A 25,382-nucleotide genomic window follows, 5' to 3' on the forward strand; every position below is an offset into this window, starting at 1 on the left:
TTATAAAATCAGGGAGTTTGTTTTGGTCATGTGTTGTTCCAGTGCTTAGTATTCCTGGCACATAGTAGACACTTTGTAAATGATTTTAATCCTTTTGAAACTTGGATGTGTCCTATACTTTATACATGCATTTAGTGGGATCATTTCCTTTTTCCAGAAATGTTGCTATTAAATTGATGGTCAATCTAATAATTGTTGAGGTCTTACTAAGAAGTGACGTTGTTGTCATTTGAACAAGCTATTATATACTGTTGGTGTTGTTATTCATTTATATGGTTTAGCCTCCCCTCTCTGCCAAAGGTTACATATACCTATAGGATATTCTATGGCCCTAATGCATACAACTATAGATGGGTGAGTGCATGAATGGATGGATAAAAGAACTTGGTTTTGAATGTCCCAGGGCTCTGCTCTTCATATTTTGAAGTGTATTTTGCTTTATGTAATTGTCAATATTTCTCAATAATTGTGTTAGTTAAATCAAGTATTTTCAGTGTCATGGAGAACTAGCTATTCAATCTGTGATGAATTCTTTTGGAAAGCATTATATCCCCTTCTTCCTGTTTTTGTTTTTCATTGACTTTTCTTAAAGTGAAACTCTCCCACGTTATACTTTCGGAAGGATCACAGATCTATGTCTGATTTGGGTTTGACCTGACCTACCAGGAGCAGTTCTGTATAATCACTGTCCTGTTTAGATTTCTCTAAAACTGAAGTGCCCGTTCTCTCTTTGCTCCTTTGAACAGGGGACAACCAGGGGTCATTTCAGCTCTACTAGGGCTTCTCCAAGCTCAAGTGACTGTCCTCTTCTGCCCTGATTTTTTTTTTTTTTTGCGGTACGCGGGCCTCTCACTGTTGTGGCCTCTCCCGTTGCGGGGCACAGGCTCTGGATGCGCAGGCTCAGCGGCCATGGCTCACGGGCCCAGCCGCTCCGCCGCATGTGGGATCTTCCCGGACGGGGGCACGAACCCGTGTCCCCTGCATCGGCAGGCAGACTCTCAACCACTGCGCCACCAGGGAAGCCCTTCTGCCCTGATTTATAACTACTTCTCATCCTGAGACTAACTTGGCTCCTGTTGATGAGGAAGCTGAAGGTGAATGACAGTTTCTTTCCCTGAAAGTTGCTGACTGTCTTGTCATCCTTTGGCACTTCTAACTCTGACATGATACTCTCACCTAAATTGGATGATACTTATTTGTCCCTGGATGAGAATGGCAGCCTTGCTTCATTATTTCCTCCATCTTTGGGCACATGCAAATTTTCCTGATCCTGCTGCTACCCAACCATATTTATGCCTCAGCATTAGGTAATGAGCTCTTTTTCATTTTTATGTCAGAGAAGCCTTTATCAGGCTTATTGGCAGCACTACTCTGAATGAAATCTTTTTTCTTCTTTCTTTCTTTTGAAATTGATCATCATTTGTTTTGTTTTGCCTTATAAATTAATTTTTTTCTTCTGCCTTCTTTACATTTTTTCCCTAGATACCCAAAAGTACATGTGATATAACCCATCATTTGCCCTTTTCTTTCAGTTCCTTCTTTATTTAAAAACATATTTCTTATGAAAAACATGGAGTATGTTAGCATTCATGCAATATGAAACAGTTAGATGAAAATTTTGAATAATAATTGTGAGAAGTGGTATCTGTGCTTATTACACATTCCCCTTAGAAAACACTGTGAAAAGTATTGTTTGCTGTATTTTAGAAACTCCATAATTACCATGTGATGTGAGTTGTTATGGTAACAGGGTTTTCCCCCTTCCTATTAAATAACAGAGTAAATGGTTGCTTGAGATGTGATTGAATTGTCAGCTTTCAAGCTAATGTTATCCTCATGGGAAGGGGGAGTGGGGGGAGAGGGGAAGAGAGAGAGAGACTAAGCTGGAGAGAGAATGAGGGGGGGACGGAGGGAGGGTGGAAGGAGAGAGAGAGTTTTAAATGTCCAGAAAGCACCTACAAAGTGATAAGTGTCATTTTACTTTAAAAATGTGTCCTCTATAAGCCCTCCCTTCTCGTCTTCCAGTCACTATTTGTCAGGGGACAGGAATAATAGAAAATTTATACCGTGCAAACAAGATTACTATTGACAGACAACTGAAGCCTATGATTTCTTATTTATAAACAGTGGGACATTGAGTGGCTTTGGGGGTCTCTAACACTAAGTATAAATGGTTTTTCTTCTGGGAATGTGGGAGGAGTGTGTGTATGTCACAGACCAAATGTAGTGGCTCAGTATTGGTGTGTCCGCGTAGCAACTGAAGTTAAATACTTTTATTCTTTTGATAATAATATATACATCTGGTTAACGTGAATATGCCTTACTTTGTGAGATTGCGGTTTTAAAATCAATAACAAACACTTTACCTGTTGATTTTTATGTGCTGCTCTACCTTATCCCATTCTAGTTTTACAGTCAAACAGCCTCACCAAAGCTTGTCTTACTTGATTTAAATTATTTATTGAAGTGCTGTTAAAATGGGTATTTTCTTATAAATGAACAATTGTATTTGTTAAGATCACTCAAGAGGTAGAAAACATTACCAAATTTCTGGGCAATATATTCTGAACAGTAAATTATCTAATTAGGTAGCCATGTAGTTCCTTCAAGAAAAACATGCATCAGTGAGGAAACAACATCTCCTTTTTCATTCTGTCTTTTGACATTCCCGCTACATTTATGAATTGTGTTTCTAAGCAGGATATTTCTGTTGACCGAGTATTTCACGTATATGTCATTAGAACTTGTATGATACAAATTAAAAAGTTTCGTTAGGAAATTTCAAAATACAAAGTTTATAATACCCGCTTTAAAATTTCACCTTGTCAGTCACTGTGTTTTTAATCTGGAATGAAACATTTCCCAGCCAGAACATTTTGGACATGTTCTGTAAAATTTCAAATAACTGTATTCTCAACAACTTGTGTTTGTGTTTAGCCATGCCTACTAAAAAAAGTTTTCTAACATTGTGTTTTTACACATCATAACTTTCTGTGATTACTTGTTTATGACAGTGTGGCTTTCACATGACAAGATTTTGCCTTAAAGCTAACACTGTACGTTTAATTGGTTAAACTCAGCAGGTATTTAAGTGAACACTTAAGTGCGAGATACTGTTGTGGGTTTCATGGGAGGGATTCCGGGATGAATAGGATATGATCTCTGCCCTTGGGATTGTATGAGATTAAGGTCCATGAACAAATAGTCTAAGATGGAATCTGTTGAGTATAACGGGAGAGGCATATAGTGTATTTCCAAGCATAGGGATGGGAGAAATTATTTCAGAAAGTAGAGGTGAGAGGAAGACTGGGCATTAAAAGCAGCAGAAGCAGTCAGTGAATGCAAAGGTCTTGTAGAATATAGGACAGGCTTGGGAATTGGTTTATAACCCAAATCAAGCAGAATACAGGTTAAATGAAAGAGAGGAGCAGAAAATCAAGTGGGGAAATTGGATGAGGATCTTAACCAGCAGGGCAGCAGAGTTCTCACATAACAACAAATTCTTTCTTTTTTCTTTTTTTTGCCGCTATGAGTGGCATGTGGGATCTTAGTTCTCTGACCAGGGATCGAACCTGCCAGGGAGGCTCCTACAATAAATTTTTCTTAATTTGATTCTAAGATACTTTGGACACAGCACAGAAGAATTTGGACTTTATTCTTTAATGAACCATCAAAGGTTTTTGAAAAGAAGTTCTGAGTTAATGTAATAGTAGCAACACCATTCAGGATGTATTAGAAGGAAGAAAGATTTTAGGCTGTTAAGAGATCAGTTAGGTGGCCTCAGTAATCAAGGCAGGAATTAGGACTCACCCAGTGAGGAAGTAGGGACAAACATAGTAAACATTTTAGAGGTAGAGATGACAGTTGAGTTGGGGGCAAGGGAGAAGTCCAGGATAAATCAGAAATTTCAAACCTGGTGATTGTAATATTGATGGGGTAATATTGATAGGAAAAGGAAAGATAAGAGAAAGAGTGGATTTTGAATGATGATGACAAAGAAGTATACAGAGGGTATTAGATGGTGGGAGGTGAATGTTTGAGAAGTGTATGTTCTAAAAGTAGCCATTTTCAAACTATGTATTTTAAATTTTATTCTATTGAGTTATATGCATACAGTAGGTTTCTCCCCTTTTAGTATATAGTTCTATGAATTTTGAGACATGAACACATTTGTCTAATCAGTACCACAGTCACGATGAGAACAGTTCTATCACCCGAAAATCCCCCCATGCTCCTTTGTAGTCAGCTCCTACCCCGCTCCCCCATCTCCTGACAACCACTGATCTCTTTTATGTCCCTCTAGTTAAAACTGTGTTTTAAAAAGTGCTAGAGACCACCACAAAGTAGACTCAGATGATCAAGAGGGCTGAACGCCAAGCCCTCAGCCGTCACCCTTACTTCATTTACACAAATTTTGCTTCTCTGTTTTATATATTGGCATTTTACTTAATATTTGGGGTGGGCTGGAAAAATTACACAGCTAAATACTCGAAAACTTTTATTCTACAGTGTTACTGCTACCACTCGAGCCACCATTGTCTCTTACCTGGATTTTTGCAGGAGCCTCTGAGTAGATTTCTCTGCTTTGGCCTTTGCCCGCTACAGTCTGTTCTCAACAGAGCAGTCAGCATGATCCTTTTACGATGTAGATTAGATTGTGTCATTTTTCTCAAAACCTTATAATGGCTCCCCCTTTAGTAAGAGTAAAGGCAAGTCCTGGGAAGTGACCTAGGAGGCCCTGCTTTCTCCTGTTAATTCTCCAGCCTTCTCTTTTTACACTCTCCTCTTTGCTTACTCTATCTGTGCTAGTTACCCTGGCCTCCCTTCTGTTCCTAAAACAGGTCAGCCATGTGCTCACTTTAGGGATCTTTGCCTTACCTTGTGGGGTTTTTTTTTAATTGAGGTAAAATTCACATAACATCAAACTAACCATTTTAAAGCTTAAAGTGTACAATCTACAATCCAGTGGTATTTAGTACATTCACAGTGTGCAACCTTCCCCTCTGTCTAGTTCTGAAACATTTTCATCACCCTTAGATGAGACCATGTATGCATTAAACATTCCCTCCCACTTCTTCCTCTCCCTACCTCCTCCCCACCCCTGGAAACCACTAATTTGCTTTCTCTCTCTATGGATTTACCTGTTCTGGACATTTAATATAAATGGAATGAATCATATAACATGTGACCTTTCGTGTCTGGCTTCTTTGACTTTCACATAATGTTTTCAAGGTGCATCCACATTGTAGCATGCGTTAGTACTTCATTCCTTTTTATGGGCAAATAATATTCCATTGTGGATTTATCATATTTTGTTTATCCATTTATTCATTCATGAACATTGGGGTTATTTCTGCCTGGCGACTACTGTGAAAGTGCTGCTTGAGCATTCACGTACAGTATTTGTTTAAATATGTCATTTCAGTTCTGTTTGGTATATACCTAGGAGTGGAATTGCTAGGTCATTTGGTCATTCTATGTTTAACTTTTTGAGGAACCACCAAACTGTTTTCCACAGCAGCTGAACCATTTTACGTTCCCACCAGTTCTTCATTTCCTTCAAGTTTTCACTCAGGCTTCATCTTCTCAACGAGATACCCTGACCACCCTATTTAGTCCTGTGACCTGCTTCTGTCCCCACTCTTGCCTTATAATCCTTCTTTTCCCCCTTTACCCTACTTGCGTATTTCCCTAACGTAGTCTCTTTTTTAGGCATGTGCAGTAATGTTTCGTTATACTTAGTACTACCTCTTAGACATAGAAACTCTTATTCTTTCCTAAGTCATAGAAGCTGCTCACCTTAGCAGTCCATTAGACACCTGTTCACTGCAAGGGTATACATAGTTAGCCTTAGAAAAACTGTATTTCATGTGTTAATTAAAACTCGGTGCACAGTGGTTGAGAACCCTGCTTTATCATCTGTTGAATAACAGGGTTGAAACTTCATGATTGGAATTAGTTTGTTCCTTGGGCTTCCTGCAAAGCCATCTCACCAGTACAGCAAATTATACATGATTTTCATACTTCAGTAATGCAAATTATATTTTTCAGCCTAGCACCATTAACCTCTATGGGGTGACTGAACACATCCTAAAATGTGTTTTTGTTAAACATGGTCAAGGAAGTCTTCTCTGCCTGTAACACAACTGGAGAGTAAGGGCATGACTATGTTTAAGCTGTTTCTCTAAGTCTCTCTTCTGTAAGGGAAAGAGCGAGAAAGTGCATTTTTAAAGAGATTTAGTCACAGCTAACTCCACAGAACACTAAGACTAGGTGTAATCTCATGAAACCTGGGGAGTTCAGGCAGGTGTCTAGGCTCAAGCATGACTGCTTCCCTGCACCCACCTTCAGATGTGGTCTGAACAGCAGCAAGAGGGTTAGCTTTAACCTTCGGTTTATAGCCTCCTTGTAACTAGGTTTCCTGGCATGACAGTCTTTGTTCTTAGAAGCTCAGCATTTGATTTGCTCATGTTCCTTTACATATTTTTTCATATTACTTTCTTTTTTTAACTCAAGTTTAAGAAGCCAATTGAGATCGCTGTCTTTCCAAGAACATCCAGTGCTCTTTTTGCCAGTTTGCTGAGACTGTGGATATTCTCAGTTGTGCAATGATGTCCATGGATTATGTAGCAGCAAAATTTTGAAATATTTTGAGGTTCTGAAGTAAGAGATAAAAGTTTCAGTTGTGGTGTTTGTATCCTTTCTGTGAAATCCAGGTCTCAAAATGGAACTTAAAGATAATTAATGTATTTTTTGAAAAGGGTAGGAAAAAGCTAAAGGGAAGTCCCCACATTTTGGAAACAAAGAGCAAGGTCAAGGACTAATTAATGCCGCCACAGCTTCCTGGATAACAAGGGAAGAAGCAGGAATTGGTAGGCCCCTTCCTTCAAGGAGTTTTGTTAACATGTTGACAAGGCTTCCCCTACCCTACTCAATAGAGTGAGTACTTGATCAGAAAAGCAAGAAATCTGACTTTATAATTTTTTTTTAGGTTCATTTCGTGATCTGAGTATCTTTTTCATACAGTTTGAGTATCTAATTTTTTAAAAAGAAGCAGTGGGATGAGGAGTGCTAGATTGCAGACAGACTGATCTCTTTGTTCCCATAGATGCGTCATAATTTTGCCTTATAATCTATTTGTGTACGTTTCTGACTCTCCCTGCGCATTTCTGAACTCTGTGCAGTTACTGATCGATTTATAATCCTCACATCCTTCCAGAGTCCCTTGCGTATAGTAGGCCCACACTAAGATTGGGATTAAAGAAAATACCAGAAGCCATGGGAACCAACTGTATTCAGAGAGGCTGTTCTCTTCCCCATCACAAAGCACTTGAGAAAATTAATTCCTATAATACAGTAAAATCTCTTTAAATACTGTAGTTATCATGATTCTGGGGTAATTATGTAGAAATTTGTCCTTTTTGTGTGTTTGTTGTTGTTTTTTGTCTGTAAGACACAGACTAAAGTTTCCGTTGTTTGAGTTTAGATGAGATGAGTTACAGGAAACATGAAATGTGATGCACTGTGACTATTTTTTCTTGAGTGATCTTTCTTTAACAGAAGCAGACCTGGGAAGATTTGTCGCAAGATAGCAGTATACTAATAGGTAGAAACAGAAATGACTATGAAAACCAGATGTTTTGTCTGGGCCTGTCTTCAGAAACAGGATTTCAGTGTTGGCATATATCATTTTTCTCTTGTTTACCCACACTGATTAAAGGGCATTTATCTAGTGGTGTGCTCAATTGCTGTGTGCGGGACTCATTTGCATGCTCTTAACATCCTGGTTTCTACACAACATGATATTTCTGTTGGCAATTTAAGTTTATTACTTCAGAAATTGTCATATTGGAAGTCCAAGATGTGAGCGATATTTATTTTTATTTAAAATTACTAGGGGGATTTGTTAGACAATACCTAGTTTCCTGACATTGGCAAGAGGCTTTACAGAGTTTCCCCCTGATTTTCGAGGGCATATTTGTATTACACATACATCTTAACTTGTTATTATTGTAGGATTTTATTTGCTTTAATTTAGAAAATTCCAGGCTTACTGTATTTTGTCTTTACAGGACTCTAAGCTCCTCTCCTTTGAAAATATCCGAAAGATCTTATTTGTGGTTCTGATCCTAGACTGTTTTGGTTTTAGATTCCAGACCATAGAAAATGAAGGGAAAGAGAGAATTGATGATACAGTTTTCATTTCATTCTGTTTTAATACTGTGCAGCCTAACTTATGTCATGGTACATTTTTCCCACAGGTTCACATCCAGCTTTCCGAGTGGCACCGTGCAATTTTTCTCCCACAGGCCTGGCTCGCATATATGACTCGTGCTTATCATGCCATTTTACAGGTAATGAAACAATGGGGTGGCTTGCTCTAGGGCGTGTCTCTTAAGGTTTACTACAAATACGTATTTAGTGTAAGAGCACTTAGAAAAATAGCACTATCAAAAAGGCAACGGTTATTTTTGCTCATAAAAGAATGTGAGGCATGCATATATAACTGCACTTAAATTTTAAATGTGATGCCCACCCCCCGCCACATGTGTGTTCCATCCAGAGCTGCCTCTTGAGCGCTCCTCTCCGATGTCCTGCTGCTCTGTGAACGCCTCTCATTGTCCCAGATATCCGCAGTGGCTGTCCCACAGCACCTCAATTTGAGCGTGTCCCAAACTGGGCTCATCATTTCATCCTGTATCTGCGCCCTCTCGAGCTGGACTTGCTTTTACATCTCCAGCTTCGTCTCTTAACCCTTCCCCTGAATTTTCGGCCTTGCTCAATTTCTTTGCTTTCCCAAACTCAGCATGTCTTCCCTACCTCTTGGCTTTTACCTACACTTCCTTCTGTTGCAGGCATTGCCGTTCCCTCTCTGCCTATTCAAGGCTGGTTTTGCAGCTTTTCCCTTTTTCTCAATTCCAGGAATAAGTTTCACTTTGTATTTATAGTTGTCATAGTCGTGAAAGGGGCACATGTTGGAATGGCAAATTTCTACTTGTTTTTTTTACATGGTTTTATCTGTGTGCCTTCCCTCTCTGTGTGCCTCCTTAGAACCCATGCTTCCCTTTTCAAAGCCCTTATCACCCTAGTTATATGTCTGGGGCCTCCCTCCAGTTGACTCTGTTCCTTAAAGCCAGAAGCTGTGTTTTCCTCTCTGTTGCGTCTCTAGAACCTGACATGGTGTCTAAAACATAGTTAGTGCTCACTAAATAAATGAATTACGCTCAATTTGACTTCTTTTATTCCAGTAATATTATAAGTTATAGCTTGTGAGTTTTTAAAGTTAGAAATAATTTTTAATCAGTTTGGGAATATATGAACATTTAATTGCATAAGGAAAAAACTACTAACTCAATCCTTTTTCCTAGCTTAAAATTCTCTGTTAAGGATGATAGAAAAAATCTAAATTACTTAAGTAATTTATGGCCCAAAATAAGATTTTCATGAAGGCTTAGGAAATGAGGTGTTATGGTTAAAGGTAACAGCTGTCCTAAAGGGTAGAGGTGGGGCCGGAGGAATGACTAAGCATCTCAGCATTGATGTTCTCAAATTAAAACCTTGCTACAACATATTCATTCTAGAATTTATAAAGTACTAATTCTAGAATGAATATGTTGTATGCATCTTCAGAGATTCTGGTTCACTGGAACTGAATAGGAGATCAGGAATCTCCATGTTTACCAAGCTGCCAGGTGATTTTAATTCAGTCTATCAACCCTACTCTGAACAACAGTGTTTTAGATGGTTCCCCAAACTAAACTGGAATCTGCATTTTAAAGACATTCCCTTGGAACCATTGTACCCTTTTGCTTGGCCTACACACTTTTTTATCCTCAGCAGCATCTGGCCACTTTGTTTTGAGTGGATGCATAAGTGAATGAATGAATTACCCCTACACACCCTTAACCAATTATAGTTTTTATTCAAGAAGAGTGAGATTGCTCATCAGAGTATGCACTTTTTCGCACACTCATTTTTCCCTTTGTAATTTTGCAGTGTTTTCCTTCACCAAACATTTATGGAACATACTTTACTGGCCAGGTCCTGTGCCGGGTGTGTGGGATAGAAAGAGGAATAAAGCACTCCTTCCTCTCAGTGAGCTCCCAGTCCAGTGCAGGAGACTAACGTGTCCACTAGCAATGCCAGTACAAATCTTTGATGCTTTAGTAGAGGATGTACTCCAGTATAGGCACCTGGAGCCGGCAAGAACAACTCCTCCTGCAGCATGTACTGAGAATTTTATTTAGCTCTTAGCATAAAGAAGGTGAAATTGAGTAGGATTATGGTATAACATGCAGATGACAAGCAACTGATTAAAAAAAAAACCCTCGGTGGTTTCTTTTTTATAACAAGAGCTACCATTTATTAAATAACTAGTGTCTGTCCAACATTTAATGTATAGCATTTCAATTCATCTTTACAGAAGCTCTTTGAAGTGGATGTTGGTAGCCTCACATAGAATGGGATTATAGATGGGGAAGCAGGGTTAGCTAGGAAAGCAAAGCAAACTGCACAAAATCTAACAGTCAGTAAATGAGAGAACTGGAACTTAACCTGGATTTGTCTGATTCCAGAGCCTCAGCCTTGGCCACTGCATCATGCATTTTCCCTAACACCGTCATTAGTTGTTATAAATAATGCAAATTGGTTTAATATTTTAGAGGACAGATCAATTTATGAAAAGCCAGCTGAGTATTTTTAGTAACACAGGTCAATTATTCTGCTTTTCTACTGTTGTAGGTGATAGTGTGTATCTTTATTTATTTATCACTTAAAATCTCTTTCCTTTGGGTTTCTATTAAGTCTAGTTCCATTGAGAATTGGGGATTAAGAGGTGAAACTCAAAGTAGGGACTATAATAAAATTTTCAGTATTATTTGAAAAGTACTAAAAACAGTGCTTTTTAGGCTATCACTATTACTTGGAAGTATGCTGATGCATTTTAACTGTTCAGCAAGTCTTTTTAAATGAGCCCACACACTTAAACAGAATTTGTGGGATCTTAGAAGAATTAGAGGAACTGCCAAACTCCTCATCTATATCAAGAATTTCCATCCTGGAGGATAGCTCTTCGTTCAGTACAGGAGGTATAGTTACTTCCATCTGGTGTTAGACATATTTCGTAGCATTAGACTAGAGAATCATTTAGAGGAGCCATGTTTTATTCAGTAAGCCTAGGAGATACGCTAAAAGGTGCATTCTACATTATTTCCCAGAGGTTGACTATAATGTGAATGTTTGCAATTTGAACGCTTCTAGTGGCTTTTGCTTAGGCGTCAGCTTCCAGCCTTATCTAATTTTTCCACAAGAACGTCGGATTTTGAATTATAAGCATATCAAAGTGGTTGACATGGGGAGGTATTTGGATTTCTTCCCATTACGTTGAAAAATGCAGATACGAGTTGATAGACAGTTCCAAGTCCATTTTGGTAAAGTGCCCTCTACAGGTCGGCTTTACCTTGCTGCCCTTGTGGGATGCTGAGGAGGTTAAGGTCTCCAGCCTTTGGTTGAAGGGCCCTTAGGGACTCTGAATATGACCTCAGACAGGACAGAGGGGTTAAAACAGGTTGACTGCAGATACTTGTTTCCTGAGTTGGTCAGCTGGCTGCACAATAATCTGAAATCAAAACCGGTCAGGAATTGTGATCCCTAGTAGATTAGTCTTTGACCATTTGTAAAGGTTGTTTGTTTGTCTTTAATGTGCAGGTTTAGGGTTAGGTAAAATTTGCTCACTGTAACCAGCAAGCTTGTGGTTACCTAGGCTGAAGATTTTTTTTACAAAGGAAGAGGAATAGATAAATTAATAATTGGAATCTACAGGCAATCCAAAAAACTCAGTGCAGGACTTCCCTGGTGGCAGGACCCGCCAATGCAGGGGACATGGTTTGAGCCCTGGCCCGGGAAGATCCCACATGCTGCGGAGCAACTAAGCCCGTGTGCCACAACTACTGAGCCTGCTCTCTAGAGCCTGTGCACGCAATTACTGAAGCCTGCACGCCTAGAGCCCTTGCTCTGCAGCAAGAGAAGCCACTGCAATGGGAAGCCCACGCACTGCAACAAAGAGTAGCCCCTGCACGCCACAACTAGAGAAAGCCCGTGTGCAGCAACGAAGACCCAACACAGCCAAAGATAAATAAATAAATAACTTTATTAAAAAAAAAAATCTCATTTCAAGTGATCATTTCAGCCTTTTCTCTCCCAGTGAGTGTCCCCACCCTACCCCCCTCCTTAACCACAGCTGTTAACCAGAAGCAGAGGTAACTGAGTTAAATGCCATTGGATCTCTGTTGTCAGTAGGTGAAGAATTGGATGCAAAGTAGATCTGAATAAATAGCCTAACAGGGGCTGGGTAGAAGGAATTAGAGACCTTTCAGAAGAGGAGATTGAGAAGAACCGAGACTCTGAGAAAGAGAAAATGAGAAATTTACTTAGTCACTATAGAATAGTTGTACTGGTTTATGGCTACAGGAGAGATCAGAAAAGTAGGCCTTCTCAAGAGGCTGCACATATACTGGCCTTTTTGTGTTTTGCTTATTTCTGAACAGATTTTTAACCTTTTAATTTCTTATTTGTCTTTTTTTTGGAAAGCATTATGGAAAGTAAATGTTTTAGGAGGAAAGAGGTATGATTTAAGAAGCATAACAAACAGAGAAGGCACTAAACATGATTTTCTATTTTGCCTACCCTCTTGGGAGGCTGCTATCAATATTAAATATTAATATCAGTATCTTGCCAGTTTGATCACCTCTGATACCTTGCTCCAAGAGACAGAGGGAGAATGAAAGGGTCAGGATTCTATCATTGAAAACACGGAGATGGGGATGAACATGATTGAAGTAAATAGAAACTATGAAGGATGTGAACAGAATGCCCATCAGATCTCAGAGTGCCTGAACTGGTGAACCCCAGGGTACTGTGTGCTGGAGGTTGTGCAAAATACAGGGACTCCTTAGATGGATAAAACCATCCTTGTACTCTTCAATGAGCTTACAAGCTAGCAACTGAGAGTATATGAGAGAAATACAAGGGCATGCAACTTTATAGTCTGGATATTATGTTTTGGGGAAGCTTTTACTCTTTGAGAGTGTACAGATTAAAAATATGAATTATTTCAAGAAGGATTTAGATATATTCATGAGAGAATAGATTATAAGAAGATAATAAGGAGAGTTTGTTTTTGACAGCAAACCTGGTAATGGTAGCAGTTATTTGGTACCAGTCACTGCACTAAATAGACACTTTTCCACATTTTTTTATGTGATGCTCTAATACCATGAGTTAGGTGTTTGCTATATTTTACAAATGGAAATTGAAGCTTAGAGAGGTGAAGTAACTTGCCCAAACTTACACAGCAAGTAAGTGGAAATGACATTAGGTCAGGACATCCTGATTCCAGAGTCCACATCCTTAACCTAAAGCTATATTGCTTCCGTCTCTAGAATATATAGAGAGTTTAATTTTTCTTATGTAGAGCACACCTTAGAACTCTAAAATCAATAAGAAAAAGGCAACCAATAGAAAAATGGACAGAATAGGAAACCCAAATATTCATTAAACATCTGGAAAGATGCTCAATCTCAGTAAACAGTAAAATGAAAATTAAAACCATAATGGGCCCCATTTTACACCTCCCAAAATGGTAAAAATTTAAAAGCCTGGTAATTTCAAATGCTGGTGAGGATGTGAAGCAGCCATAACTCTTATTTACCGCTAGTGAGAATGTGAGCCGCACGACCACTTCTGAAAATGGTTTGGTATTACTCAGTAATACAATATGCAATCTGAGTTCTTGTTCAGTTCAGGGTATATCAGTAAACCAGAATTTCAATTACATTTAAATAATGTAATTGGTGATGGAGTAGAGGGGAAAGCATCTGGTCAAAATAATCCTGAGTATAAAAAAATAGAACAGATAATAAATATTTGAAGGCATTGCCCTTAAAGGGATGACGATATTAGCTATATTTTTATTGCATGGTACAGGTTGAGAATTATATCTATAAGTTTAGTCAAGAAATAGAAATGTAATTTGCATCTGTTTGAGAATAACTTTTGTTATACATTACCTAAATCTTAAGTGTTATATACTTCCTACTCATTTCCTCCATTCTGTTAGAATACTGGTACCCAGACCCCAATCTTGGTATCATGTCAGTTGAAATTGTCAGCTGCTGACACAGGCAGATTTTTACAATATAGGGTATTTGTTGATTAGGACCTATGGACTTCAAATCTGCTTTTAATAGATATCCCCAAATGAAGTGCTCTGCACTAAGTTTGCCAAACATACAACTTCTCCAGGATATGCTTATTTGGTGAATGTGGAAATCCCTGAGCAGTGATACAATTCTCTCTTCTCACACATCCTCTGTCAAAATCTGATATCTTATCAGGAACACCTAAGGCCAATTGGGAAAGGATTGTTACCTAAGTGTTTCCAAAAAAATTTTAAGATAATTTTGGCCATAGAGTTTGCATGCTGATTGATGCTGTGCTTTTTGCAGGGGAGGATAGGAGAGCTGGAGTTGCAGTTAAAACATGGAAAAGAAGGACCTGAGGAGGTGCAATACAAAAAAAGCACAGCCTGGCTCTGGTAAGGGGATGGCTTTCTGTGCTCATTATTTGTTATGGGAAATGAACTGTGAGGGAGAAGGTGACCACTTTAAAGGCTTTAATGTTGGAATTTTAACCTCTGTATGAGCCTGAAGGGCAAAGGGCTGAAGATGTGATAGGTGTATTTTCTATTTCCTCCCCAGATCAAAGAAGGAGCACTTTATTCATGGTTTTTAAATATTTTTATTGTTTTCTAAAGCAGTGTGGAAATGGTTTGTTTTTCCCTTTTCCCCTATAATTGATTGTTTTATATGCTTTTGAATGAAAATTGCGTTTTTCCCACTCATTTAGTCAGGGAATACCCTTCCACTCCCCTGCTCCTCCCTCCCCAAGACATCTTCATTATTAGGAGCAATTTTACCATGTCAAGGCTTTAATTTCTTTGGCAGATGTCCCCCAGTGAATTCCCACTATATTATCTAGAGATGTGTAAGTGCTGGCACATTAAAAGCAATTTAAATTGTTACGTGGGTTGTGATGAATACCTTGTCAGATTAATGTTGCAGCAGCCTAAATCTAAGTAAAGTGCCCAGAATCTAAATAGCTTTTCCTGTAGCCACAGCTTTCTTTAATATAAAAATCTGTTCAAAGGTTACTTGGTTTCAGTTTTTTATTTACTAACAATTGGCATATGTAGAAAAGCAGAAGCTGTGTGTGTGTGCGCATGCGCACATGTACACATGTACAGTTAACTAATTCTATTCTAAGTTACATTTCCTAGATTCATTTAAAAAATAGCAATGCAGTTTAAAACGTTGTGACATTGGATTTAAGATTAGAGATTAAGAATTTGGATTTCGCTTCCTATTTTCCTTTACACATAGTTTTAATTTCATCTTCTGAAAATGATAATTTGGGGAGTGGTCTGTTAGCAATACTCTTCCAAATATACATGGTGACATATGGAATGGAGGATGTGAGAGAGAGATGGAAGTCAAGGATAACTCCAAGATTTTGACTGTGAATAACTAAAAGTATGGAGTTCCCATTTACTAAGATGGGGAAAACTATAGAAAAGCAGGTCTGTCTAGGGTAGAAATCAGGTTTGAGACTTGCTAAGCCTGAGATACCTAATTAGATCTGCACTTTGGAGATATCAAGTGGGTTGTTGACTATGAGTCTAGAGGTCAGGGGTAAGGTCAGGGCTGGTTATATAAATTTGGGAATCATCATCATATCGACTGCATTTAAAATCACAATGCTGGATGAGATCATCTGGGGAATGAGTAAAGATAGAGAAAAGGTCAGAGGAGTGAGCCCTGGAGCACTTCAACATTTAGAATTGGGGGACATGATGAGGGAGCCAGTAAAGCAGATGGAAGATTAGCGTTGTAGGAAGAAAACCAAGAGAGAATGGAATCGTAAAAGCCACCTTAAAAGCTGAAGGAAGAAAGTGTTTCAAGAAAGGAGCAACCGATTGTGTCAGATGCTGCTCTGAGACTACAGAAGATGGAGACTGAGAGCTGAGCATTAGATTTGGCCTCTTGAAAGTCAACTGGTGACCATGAAGGAGCTGTTTTGTAGGAAGAAAAGCCAAATTATAGAAGGGTCTAGAGAGTGGAAAGAGATAAACTGGAGTCATAAGTATAAGCTACTCTTCTAAATGAGTTCTGTTGTGTGAGAAGCGGTGGAATGGGGCAGTAGCGGCTTCTTTTTTTAAGATGGTAGATATTATAGTGTGTTCACAAGCTAAGGGGAGTAATACAAGTGGAGAAGGAAAAATTGGTGATGCAGCAGAGAGAAGGGAGAGTAGGTAAGAGGAGGGAACTAACGGAGGGTGTGGCTCTACCTAGAAGTACAGGCAAGTCATCATCTGTCAATATTTCAAGTTGACCAGTAAAAGAATACACTGAATGCACTATACTCCATTTAGGAAGACCAAGATTGGACAATACGTTTTAGAGAAATTTACTGTCAAATGGTTTTATAAAGTACAAGTTTAAGGAGCAGTTTGCAGCTATCTGAAAAACTTGGTTCTTAAGAATGACTCATTCTCAAAGAGTGCTGAATAGCTAAGATTTTATTATATTTCAAATGCAAATACAGTTATATTTGCAAAACTTTTATGATAGTTATAAAAACTTTGAATTTATGAAACTCAAAATGTACAGTGAACATGTTATGATATCATCTTTGGAATATAAATTTGGCAGTCAATGATTGTTTTTCACTTTATCTCAAGACTCTTATATGAAAAAAACTGTGAATATTTTAATTGAACATACCTTCCTTTAAATCCACAAATGTAAGTATTTTCTTTTAGTTCAATTTTATAACAAACATTTGTCTTTTTATTGAGGTATGATTGACATATAATATTATATCAGTTTCACGTATACCATAGCAAACATTTTAAATTTTATTTTGCATACATACATAGTGAAAATTCTATTATCTACAATTTGAAAGCAGTAAATTGCTGTTTTGGTGAGCTCTTGTGCAGAAAAGAGAGAATGTTTTAGTCAGTTCAGGCTGCTATAACAAAAATACCATAGACCAGATGGCTTAAACAACAGAATTTATTTCCTACAGTTATGGAGGCTGGGAAACCCTTGATCAAGGTGACAGCAGACCTGGTGCTGGTGCGGGCCTGCTTCCTAAGTTTGCAGATGGCTGCCTTCTCCTTGTATCTTCACATGGCAGAGAGCAGAGAGAAAGCAAGCTCTCTGGTCTCTCTTCTCTCTTCTTTTAAGGACACTAATCACATTCATGAGGGCCCCACCCTCATGACCTCCCAAAGGCCCCACCTCCAAATACCATACATTCAGAGTTAAGATTTCAACGTGTGAATTTGGGGCAGCAGGACACAAACATTCAGTCCATCACAGAGAATAATATAAAGGACACTTGTATACCCAGCACTCAGTTTAAGAGATGACACCATGAAAACACTGCCTACACATTAGTTGCATTGACCTCCTTCCCTGCCTCTACTAAGTAACCTAAGGACTAGGAAGATGAAACTGTCTTGGAAATGAAGCCCTTATTACCGTTCTTTCACCTTACACTAAAATTCTACATGGAAGTTTTAAGATCTGGAGTCATTGCCAGAGGTTCTTATTAATTGATGAATAAGCAAAAAGATTGGTTTCTTGCTCTACTATAAACTCTCATACCTATTTTCCATCTGTATCACAGGGTTCGAGACATGTTGACTGATGAAGTCACCAAAGCAGCTGCAAAGTAAGATCCATTTATTCTCTTACCAGGAATTTTCTATAAATAGTTTTCTTCCTCACAGTTACGAACAGTTTCTCCTTTTCTGGCATTTCATTACTTTAAGGATTTAAAGGACTTTTCAGTTATTTTTTTAAAAATCAGTTGTTATCCTTTCTCATATTCAGTTAGTTCTTACTACATGTCTTTCTGTGAAAATACGGAGGAACCAGTACAGGCACATAACTTTACATCAGAGTAGTGCCCATGCTGTACACCTAACAAAATGCCCTGTGCTTTGGCTTAGATTTAAAGGATTGTGATTTAGTACAGGGGAGAAAAAATCTTTGCTAATGTGAATTATGTCTATTTTACAAACAGATGATTAAATCTCAACTGTGAACCAGTAAATAATTTAACGTAGTACCTCCTTTTTTTCTCCTGGTGTTATTGGGCCCAGGGTAGCTAAATATTGAATTTTTTAATACTAAAAACTAATGTGAAGACCCAGTAAAAAAGCAGTTTCCATCATATCCTTATGGTTGTTTTAACAAAAATAACTTGAGTGTTGCTATCTTGAGGCTTTTTATTTATCTTAAGCCAACTCTTACTAAGAAAATTATACCTTAGTGAACTTGCTTGATCAGTCTCTTCAGGTCCCTTTGTTAGCAAGCTGCCTAATTGTTCCTGGTAGTAAGTTACATACGCTTCTCCTTTTCACTATTAGCCTTAGCTTGCTGCTGTTTGACTTCCTTTCTTCTTATTCACCAAATAATATAGATATACCTTTGACCCAGAGAATTTCATACGTATTGAAAGTCTATATTATCTAGAAATATTTAACTACAGTTTATTTTTCTCATGTCCTAGAACCTTCTGTAGCTACACAGATTTTGCCTAAAAAACAAAACCCAAAAAACACCATCTACCTTAGAATTCGCTTTCCACCAGCAATTTCTTAAGCAGGTACTTCGCTCTAAAACCTGATCTCAATACCTGATCACTACTCAGCCTCATGTCTTCTGAATATAGTGGTAATCCTCCCCTACACTCAATTCCGTGGGAGGCAGTGGGAAATATCTGTTGACAAAATGAAAACTAAAGTACAGAGAGGCTTTGATAGGGACTCATTTGTGTCTGTTTACCTAGTTTGGTGAATTGCAGACACAGTGGGAGAGCACTCAGCTGCTTATCTGAGGGGAGGAGGTGCTGGGATGGGGGGCTGCCTTTGGCCTTTACCTTTCATAGTTTGTTTTATTATGTAGTCTACTTAGTTCCTGTTAAAAACAGTGCTCTGACACTTGCAACAAAAGCTCAAATGCTGAAGAAACTAGCAGCTTTCTATTAAAACAAACTGTAATTTTGCCTCTCCAGTAGTTTTGGCAGATTCCATTCTAAAATTTTAGTTCACCAAGACTTTAATCTTAGATTTGCAAAGCATCATTTCATGACTAATACCTAAAAAGAGTGTGTTCACATTCTCAGTGGTATGGAGTAAAAATAATTTATGTTCTCATGGTGTTACCTTTTCATCAAAAATTTCCCAGTATTTTATAGACCTTATCTTATTAAAGCAATCCTGACAATACTAGGCATGACAGCAAGTGAGCAGGAGATAGTTAAGGTCCAGAGGCTGAGAGATTAATGATAGAGTGGAAGAAAAAAATCAGTCTGCTGCCTTCTCTTTACTTTTTCCCACTGACTTGCTCCAATCTTGTGAGGACCGCATCGCCATCTCCTGCCAGCTTAGCCTTCTATTCCTTGGACCATGGCTGCCACAGGCTACTTTGGGCCAATGTAGGGCTTATTTTGTTCTGAGGCGTAAATTAAATGTAGGAAGTAAAACACTAGTCACAGCATTAGACTGATTTGCTCATTTGAGAGCATTTTTAAAAGCATCAGGGATAGGACCAAGGGAGAATCAGAACACAGATAAAACCTGATGATTGATGTAAATTTATTTTCATTGTTAATAATTAAATAGATTTGAACCTGAAGATAAAAATCCCCAAAGGCTTGGGTCACTTTACTAATATGTAATGTAATACTTTGTCCCTAAGAAAGCATCATGGTAGCTCATCCTTCCTTGAGCTTTTTAATTAGGTTAATGGCATCTGTTTGTTTCAAAGGACAATTTAATTAAAATGTCAGTGGTGTTGCCTAGATAAATACTGCACTGATGCTGACATGTTATTATGCAAATTAATCACTGCTGCTTGACTGGTAGGGGATAGTTATGTGATCAACAAGGTGAAGAGTTTTTGCTGAACCTATTCTAGAGTTTCACCTGGCCAGTTCCTCCTTGAATTTGTCTCACTGTGTATGTATGGAGTGTCTTCTCTCCATAACTCACTGCAAGGCAAGTGGGGAATGAAGAGATGTTCAAGAGCTAGTCACCGGTGGGAGGGAGACGCAGGAGGGAGGAGCTATGGGGAGACATGTATATGTATAGCTGATTCACTTTGTTATAAAGCAGAAACTAGCACACCATTGTAAAGCAATTATACTCCAATAAAGATGTTAAAAAAAAAAAAGAGAGCTAGTCTCCGTACCTTTATGAAATGTGTAACTTGGCCTAAGCATGCATTGTGACTATGGGCTAGTTTTCCCTATTCAAAGATTAATGTCCAAATATGCATTTAGTCTGCATCCAAAGATCTAATTACCAGTGACTTTAAATACATTTTACCCCATTTTACAAGAACAATACATGCTCAGGAATGTCAAGACCAGAGAAACTTTTGAAATACAGTGATTTGGGGTACTGTTTTAAAACTGAGGCTAAATTTTCTTTCAGAATTTCAGGGTTAAAAAGACACTTTTTATGTCATCTTGACTAATATTCTTGTTTTAAAAGATTTTGATACCCAATTTCTAGTGACCATCTAAGAATTTCTCCAGGGTGATAAATTCACTGAGAATTTAAAACTTCTTAAAATCTTACTTTGGGGATTCGTGCCCATTTTGTAGCAGAACAGGCTTCAAGGTATTCTCAGTTAAAGGAAAGGGAGAATATTAAAATAAAGGATTTTCTTTTTTTTTTTTGTGGTGCGCGGGCCTCTCACTGTTGTGGCCTCTCCCGTTGCGGAGCACAGGCTCCGGACGCGCAGGCTCAGCGGCCATGGCTCACGGGCCCAGCCGCTCCGCGGCATGTGGGATCCTCCCGGACTGGGGCACGAACCCGTGTCCCCTGCATCGGCAGGCGGACCCTCAACCACTGCACCACCAAAAAAAAGATAAATAAATAAAGGGTTTAATTTTGATTTTGTTAAATGATTTTCTGGCTAGGGCACCCGGGCGTGCCCACATCTTGCCTTGCTTCCTGGGATTTTAATGTTAGCTATAGGAGTTCCCAGTAATCCTCACTGCAAAACTGCTTCAACCTCAAGGCTTCCTTTCTGTTTTCTCCCCCTGCCCCATCCCTCAGTGTAAATATTGTTGTCTTATCAATGTATGATAGGCCTCATGGAGGAATGATCTAAGAAGAGATGAACAAAATGATCAAGAGTGCAGAGCAAGCCTTCACTGAGCTTAATCACCCGAGAGTAGGAGAGAGAAGGAAGGAAGGAAGGAATGGATGGATTGATAGAACTTGATAATGGCAAGTCCTGAGTTCCATTCTTACCAAATGGAAACAAAAATGCAAGAACACAGGTGTATACTAACCTTTTGATACTCACTAACTCACATGTTCAGTCATGACTGTGGCCTAGGGCTGGAGACACGAGGCTTGCATGGGGAGCAGGGCTGGAAATCTTCCTCATCCCGCCCATCTGCTCTATTCCTGCACCAGGGTAAGCAAGGGAGTAGTTCTTGGATGTACACACTCATTAAAGTTCAGGTCTCAAGTCTAGGTTTGGGGAAGGATTCTCTGCATTTCTGGGAACCCACAATTGTAGAACTCCCTGAGAACTGAACTATCCGATGGTAAGGGTGCTGTGTTGTCTGAGTTCTGTTACAATGAAGTCCGCAAGCCAAGAGCATCTCATCAGTGTCCCACTGGGGATTTTATTCTATAGGCTTACTTTGGAATTATGGAATAATACTAAATGTACATTTTCCAGTGGTAAGTGTATTTAAAAGATTCAGTTTTCTTGATACCAAATTCATAAGTTAAACTTAATATTTTATTGCCAATATTAGAAAACTACCATTTGAGTGATATAAAAAGATAACTCTCTATGCAAATAGTCTAAAAACAAGCTTTTTTTGCATCTTATCTAGGGTTTCTGAATTATGTTACAGACTGACTTTAAGGTTGCTGGCTTTGGCATATTAAGAGAAAGAAGGGGAAAATGATAATGACGGAGGAAAGCCGCCAGCGTGTCGAGTTGCTGTTAAAGTATGCCATCTGAAGTGGTTCACTAGAAGCTGATTCCACACACCAGTGCTTTAGAAAAGCCAGGGGCCAGTTGCATTCTGCTGGGCTTATTCACACAACTGTCCTTCGCCGTGTTTCCAAAACAAATCAGTACATTTTTATATTGGCCAAAGATGACACCGAAGAAGATGGCTTGGGAAATGTAAGGTCTAATGATGAAATAAAAATTTTAGGAAGAAGAAGCTTAGATGTATGAGCTTATTAGATTTTTTAGGTTACCCAAAGCATAATGACCATACATTTATAAGAAGAGTTAAAAATCAGCACTAGTGTCAGAAGGAGGAAAGAAGCTGCTGGCATCAGGGAACCAACAGACCTGTGTTTACAAGGCTCTGTGAAGGGATGGAAGTGCTTTTGACCTCATCTGCCCTCCCTATAATTATCACCTTCTCTTCTCCCGGTTAATGCCCCCAAATCCTCTCTTGGAATTTTTTTCTTTTTAAACAGAGACAGCCCAGTGGTCAAAGGCAACGCGCTGTTAGCCTTAAGCAGCCTTGCTGTCGTCGTTTCCAAACATGAAGCCAGCCTCTCCTCAGACTCTGAGGGTGTCCTGGAGGTGAGTTAAGGGTGATTAGAACCCGTTGACCTTTGGTTGTGTAACGTGTGAAAAGTGAGACTTCTCCTGAAGCTGGCCCTGAATTTAGGAGGTTACAGTCATTGGCTGTGCTACCCTATGCATCTTTATACCGTAAGCTTAAGTGTCCTCTAAAACACTTTTCTTTGCTGCTTTTCTGTTTTGCTCTCTCCATCACAGTTAAGTGGTCATTTCCATTTGAAGGTACCAATTTTATGCAACAGGGCTTGTCTTTTTGTGATTACATCATGGTAACCAATCTTAGGAGGTTAACTAGGCTTACTGAAAGTGAACAATGATGTCAAAAAAATGATAAATAAGCAGTGTTTACTGACTGAAAAAAATTGCACTTTGCATTTTAATTGTAGATGTCAGTGACAAAGTGCCTATTCATTTTTTGCAAGGCATTTATTTCTTAATTAAACATGTGGCAAGCTGGCCAATGTTCATTTCCAATGTACTTTTTCAGATAATTCATATCTGTCAAAATAAAAAGGCATGGATTTATTCTTCTTTTAAGCCCCGTTTTCTGGTAGCTATCATTATCTGGAGACAGTATAGTCAAGTGGTTAAAAAACACAGGCTTTGGAGTAGGAGAGTCCTAGATTTAAATCCTAATACTTGCATTTACTAGCTCTCTGGCTTACTGTTGGTAACCTCACCTTTCAGAGCCTATTTCCCCATCTGTAAAATGGGGATAACAATACTTACCAGATAGGGTTATTGTTAGGATTAAATGAAGTAATATATGAAAGGCACAGTGGCTGGTAAATAGTCAGTAATAGTAACTATTATCATCAGCATCATCACTTCTTGCTGCAAAAAATTGGGCTTTATTCAATGCTATTCAGCCTATCTCTGTCCCCACAGAGTGCCCGATGGACCATTTGTATTCTTTTTTCATGGTAGGGTTTTTTGGTGGGTTCTTTTTGGGCAAGAAGCCAACTCTAATTTAAATTAAAAAGGAACTAGAAGAATAAGGAATCTGGAATCCCATGGAATTGAAGGCAAAGCTTAAAAACTGAGTTGGAAAAAAAAAAAAAAACTGAGTTGGGAGAAGAACAGGAGGCAAGTTGGGGAGTCCACACACAGGTACTGATGAACCATTTCAGCAGACCACCCCTACTGGGATGGATTGGCTATAGTCATTTACTGTCTTTGCGTCACTCACTTAAGATTCGGAATCCCATGGGTCCCATGCCTACACCTTCAGCAGGGTAGGATGAGTAGCTTGATTGAGCATTTAACCAAGCTTTAAATCGTGGAGGAGGGAATTCCCCAAAGGGTGCTCTTACCAATAAACAAGAGAATAATGCTGTGTGGCAAAAGCTACAAATGTGTATTACATGTGGGGAAGGGAAGGAGGCCAAGGAATTATCACATGAAGGATAAAAATGTAGTTAGTTACCATATGAAAATTTACCTTTAAGCCCAGAATCTTATTTTAATAATGAGAAAGATGAAAATTTTTTAGAGTGGAAATGTTTCATATCTTTGAAAGAGCCGTGGAATACTTTAGCAGAGGCAACATGCTAGGTAGACCTACACCCTAAAAAGTAAACATGCCTTCCTAGGATCCCTTCGTTTTGGTGTTATTTATGTCAGACTACCAGTTGTACAGGTCATTTGCCCCAGTAATAACTGGAGGTCTAGCTCAGAGTTTGAGCTCCAGGCCCTTCTATTCTTTATTCCCACAACCTTTGTCCTGTGATGTGGCACACAGTACACAAAACATTGAGAAGCCTCACAAGCCAAAGATGGGGCTTTGCTTTTATTCTTGATAACCTTGCCTTTGGCTATTACTCAATATAAACTCAAGATGTCATTATTTGATTAAAGTTGAAGTTTTCAAACTTCATTCAAATCTGCATTTGACCAACAACTAAAGATCTTAAGAAGAAGGTCTTGTCTGATTCAAGGAATTAATTCCAAGGTTTCTTAACACCGCATCGACCTTTATAGTTTGCACCATGTGAGTTAATGAATGTTTTTCGACATCCATGGTCATGAATGATTTTTCTTTATTTTTTTGGCTGTGTCAGGTCTTAGTTGTGGGGCATGGGCTCTTCGTTGTGGCGTGCGGGTTTTTTCTCTCTCTAGTTGTGTTGCGTGGGCTCCAGAGCATGTAGGCTCTGTAGTTTGCGACACGTGGGCCCTCTCGTTGAGGCGCGCGAGCTCAGTAGTTGTCACGCACGCAGACTTAGTTGCCCTGCTGCATGTGGGATCTTAGTTCCCCGACCAGGGATCGAACCCGTGTCCCCTGCGTTGGAAGGTGGATTCTTTACCGTTGGACCACTGGGGAAGTCCCTCAAGAATGATTTTTTTTTTTTTTTAAACCAAGTTCTCTTTTTACTGAGCTGGGTTTTGTTGTTGTCATTGTTTTGTTTTTTGCATTCTCTTTCCTCTTCTTTTCCAAACTGAAGATCATTTATGTTTTCTTACTTACTTGGCTAGGCAAATGTGATGATTCTTGAGTGATAAGTATACTGATAGTAAGCAGAAATGCTAGAGATGGTAAAAACATTTTGTCAGCTACTTTATTGAAATGACAAGTCAGAAATGAGAAAGTTTGAGTTGGTTTCTCTGCACGTCTCTCCCTTTAACCACCATGTTACCCTCACTGAACACGGGAGAGCTCTAAGGAGCTCCCAGATCTGT

The 25,382-nt window shown here is 38.9% G+C and overlaps 2 protein-coding genes across 2 annotated transcripts in view; one reads left to right on the top strand and one right to left on the bottom strand.

Moving 5' to 3' along the window:
- Window positions 1–25,382, bottom strand: part of HACD4 (3-hydroxyacyl-CoA dehydratase 4) — an 807,943-nt gene that overhangs the window by 657,473 nt on the left and 125,088 nt on the right. The gene's annotated exons all lie outside the window — the stretch shown is intronic.
- FOCAD (focadhesin) overlaps window positions 1–25,382 on the top strand; it is a 290,793-nt gene that overhangs the window by 200,160 nt on the left and 65,251 nt on the right. Inside the window, exons 21-24 of the mRNA XM_060155133.1 lie at window positions 8,262–8,354; window positions 14,505–14,593; window positions 17,752–17,796; window positions 22,598–22,706. Of these exons, the coding sequence (XP_060011116.1) occupies window positions 8,262–8,354; window positions 14,505–14,593; window positions 17,752–17,796; window positions 22,598–22,706 (336 nt within the window). The remainder of the gene's footprint in view (window positions 1–8,261; window positions 8,355–14,504; window positions 14,594–17,751; window positions 17,797–22,597; window positions 22,707–25,382) is intronic.

This window comes from Lagenorhynchus albirostris, chromosome 7 (genome assembly GCF_949774975.1).
Source record: "Lagenorhynchus albirostris chromosome 7, mLagAlb1.1, whole genome shotgun sequence".
Lineage (NCBI taxonomy): Eukaryota > Metazoa > Chordata > Mammalia > Artiodactyla > Delphinidae > Lagenorhynchus > Lagenorhynchus albirostris.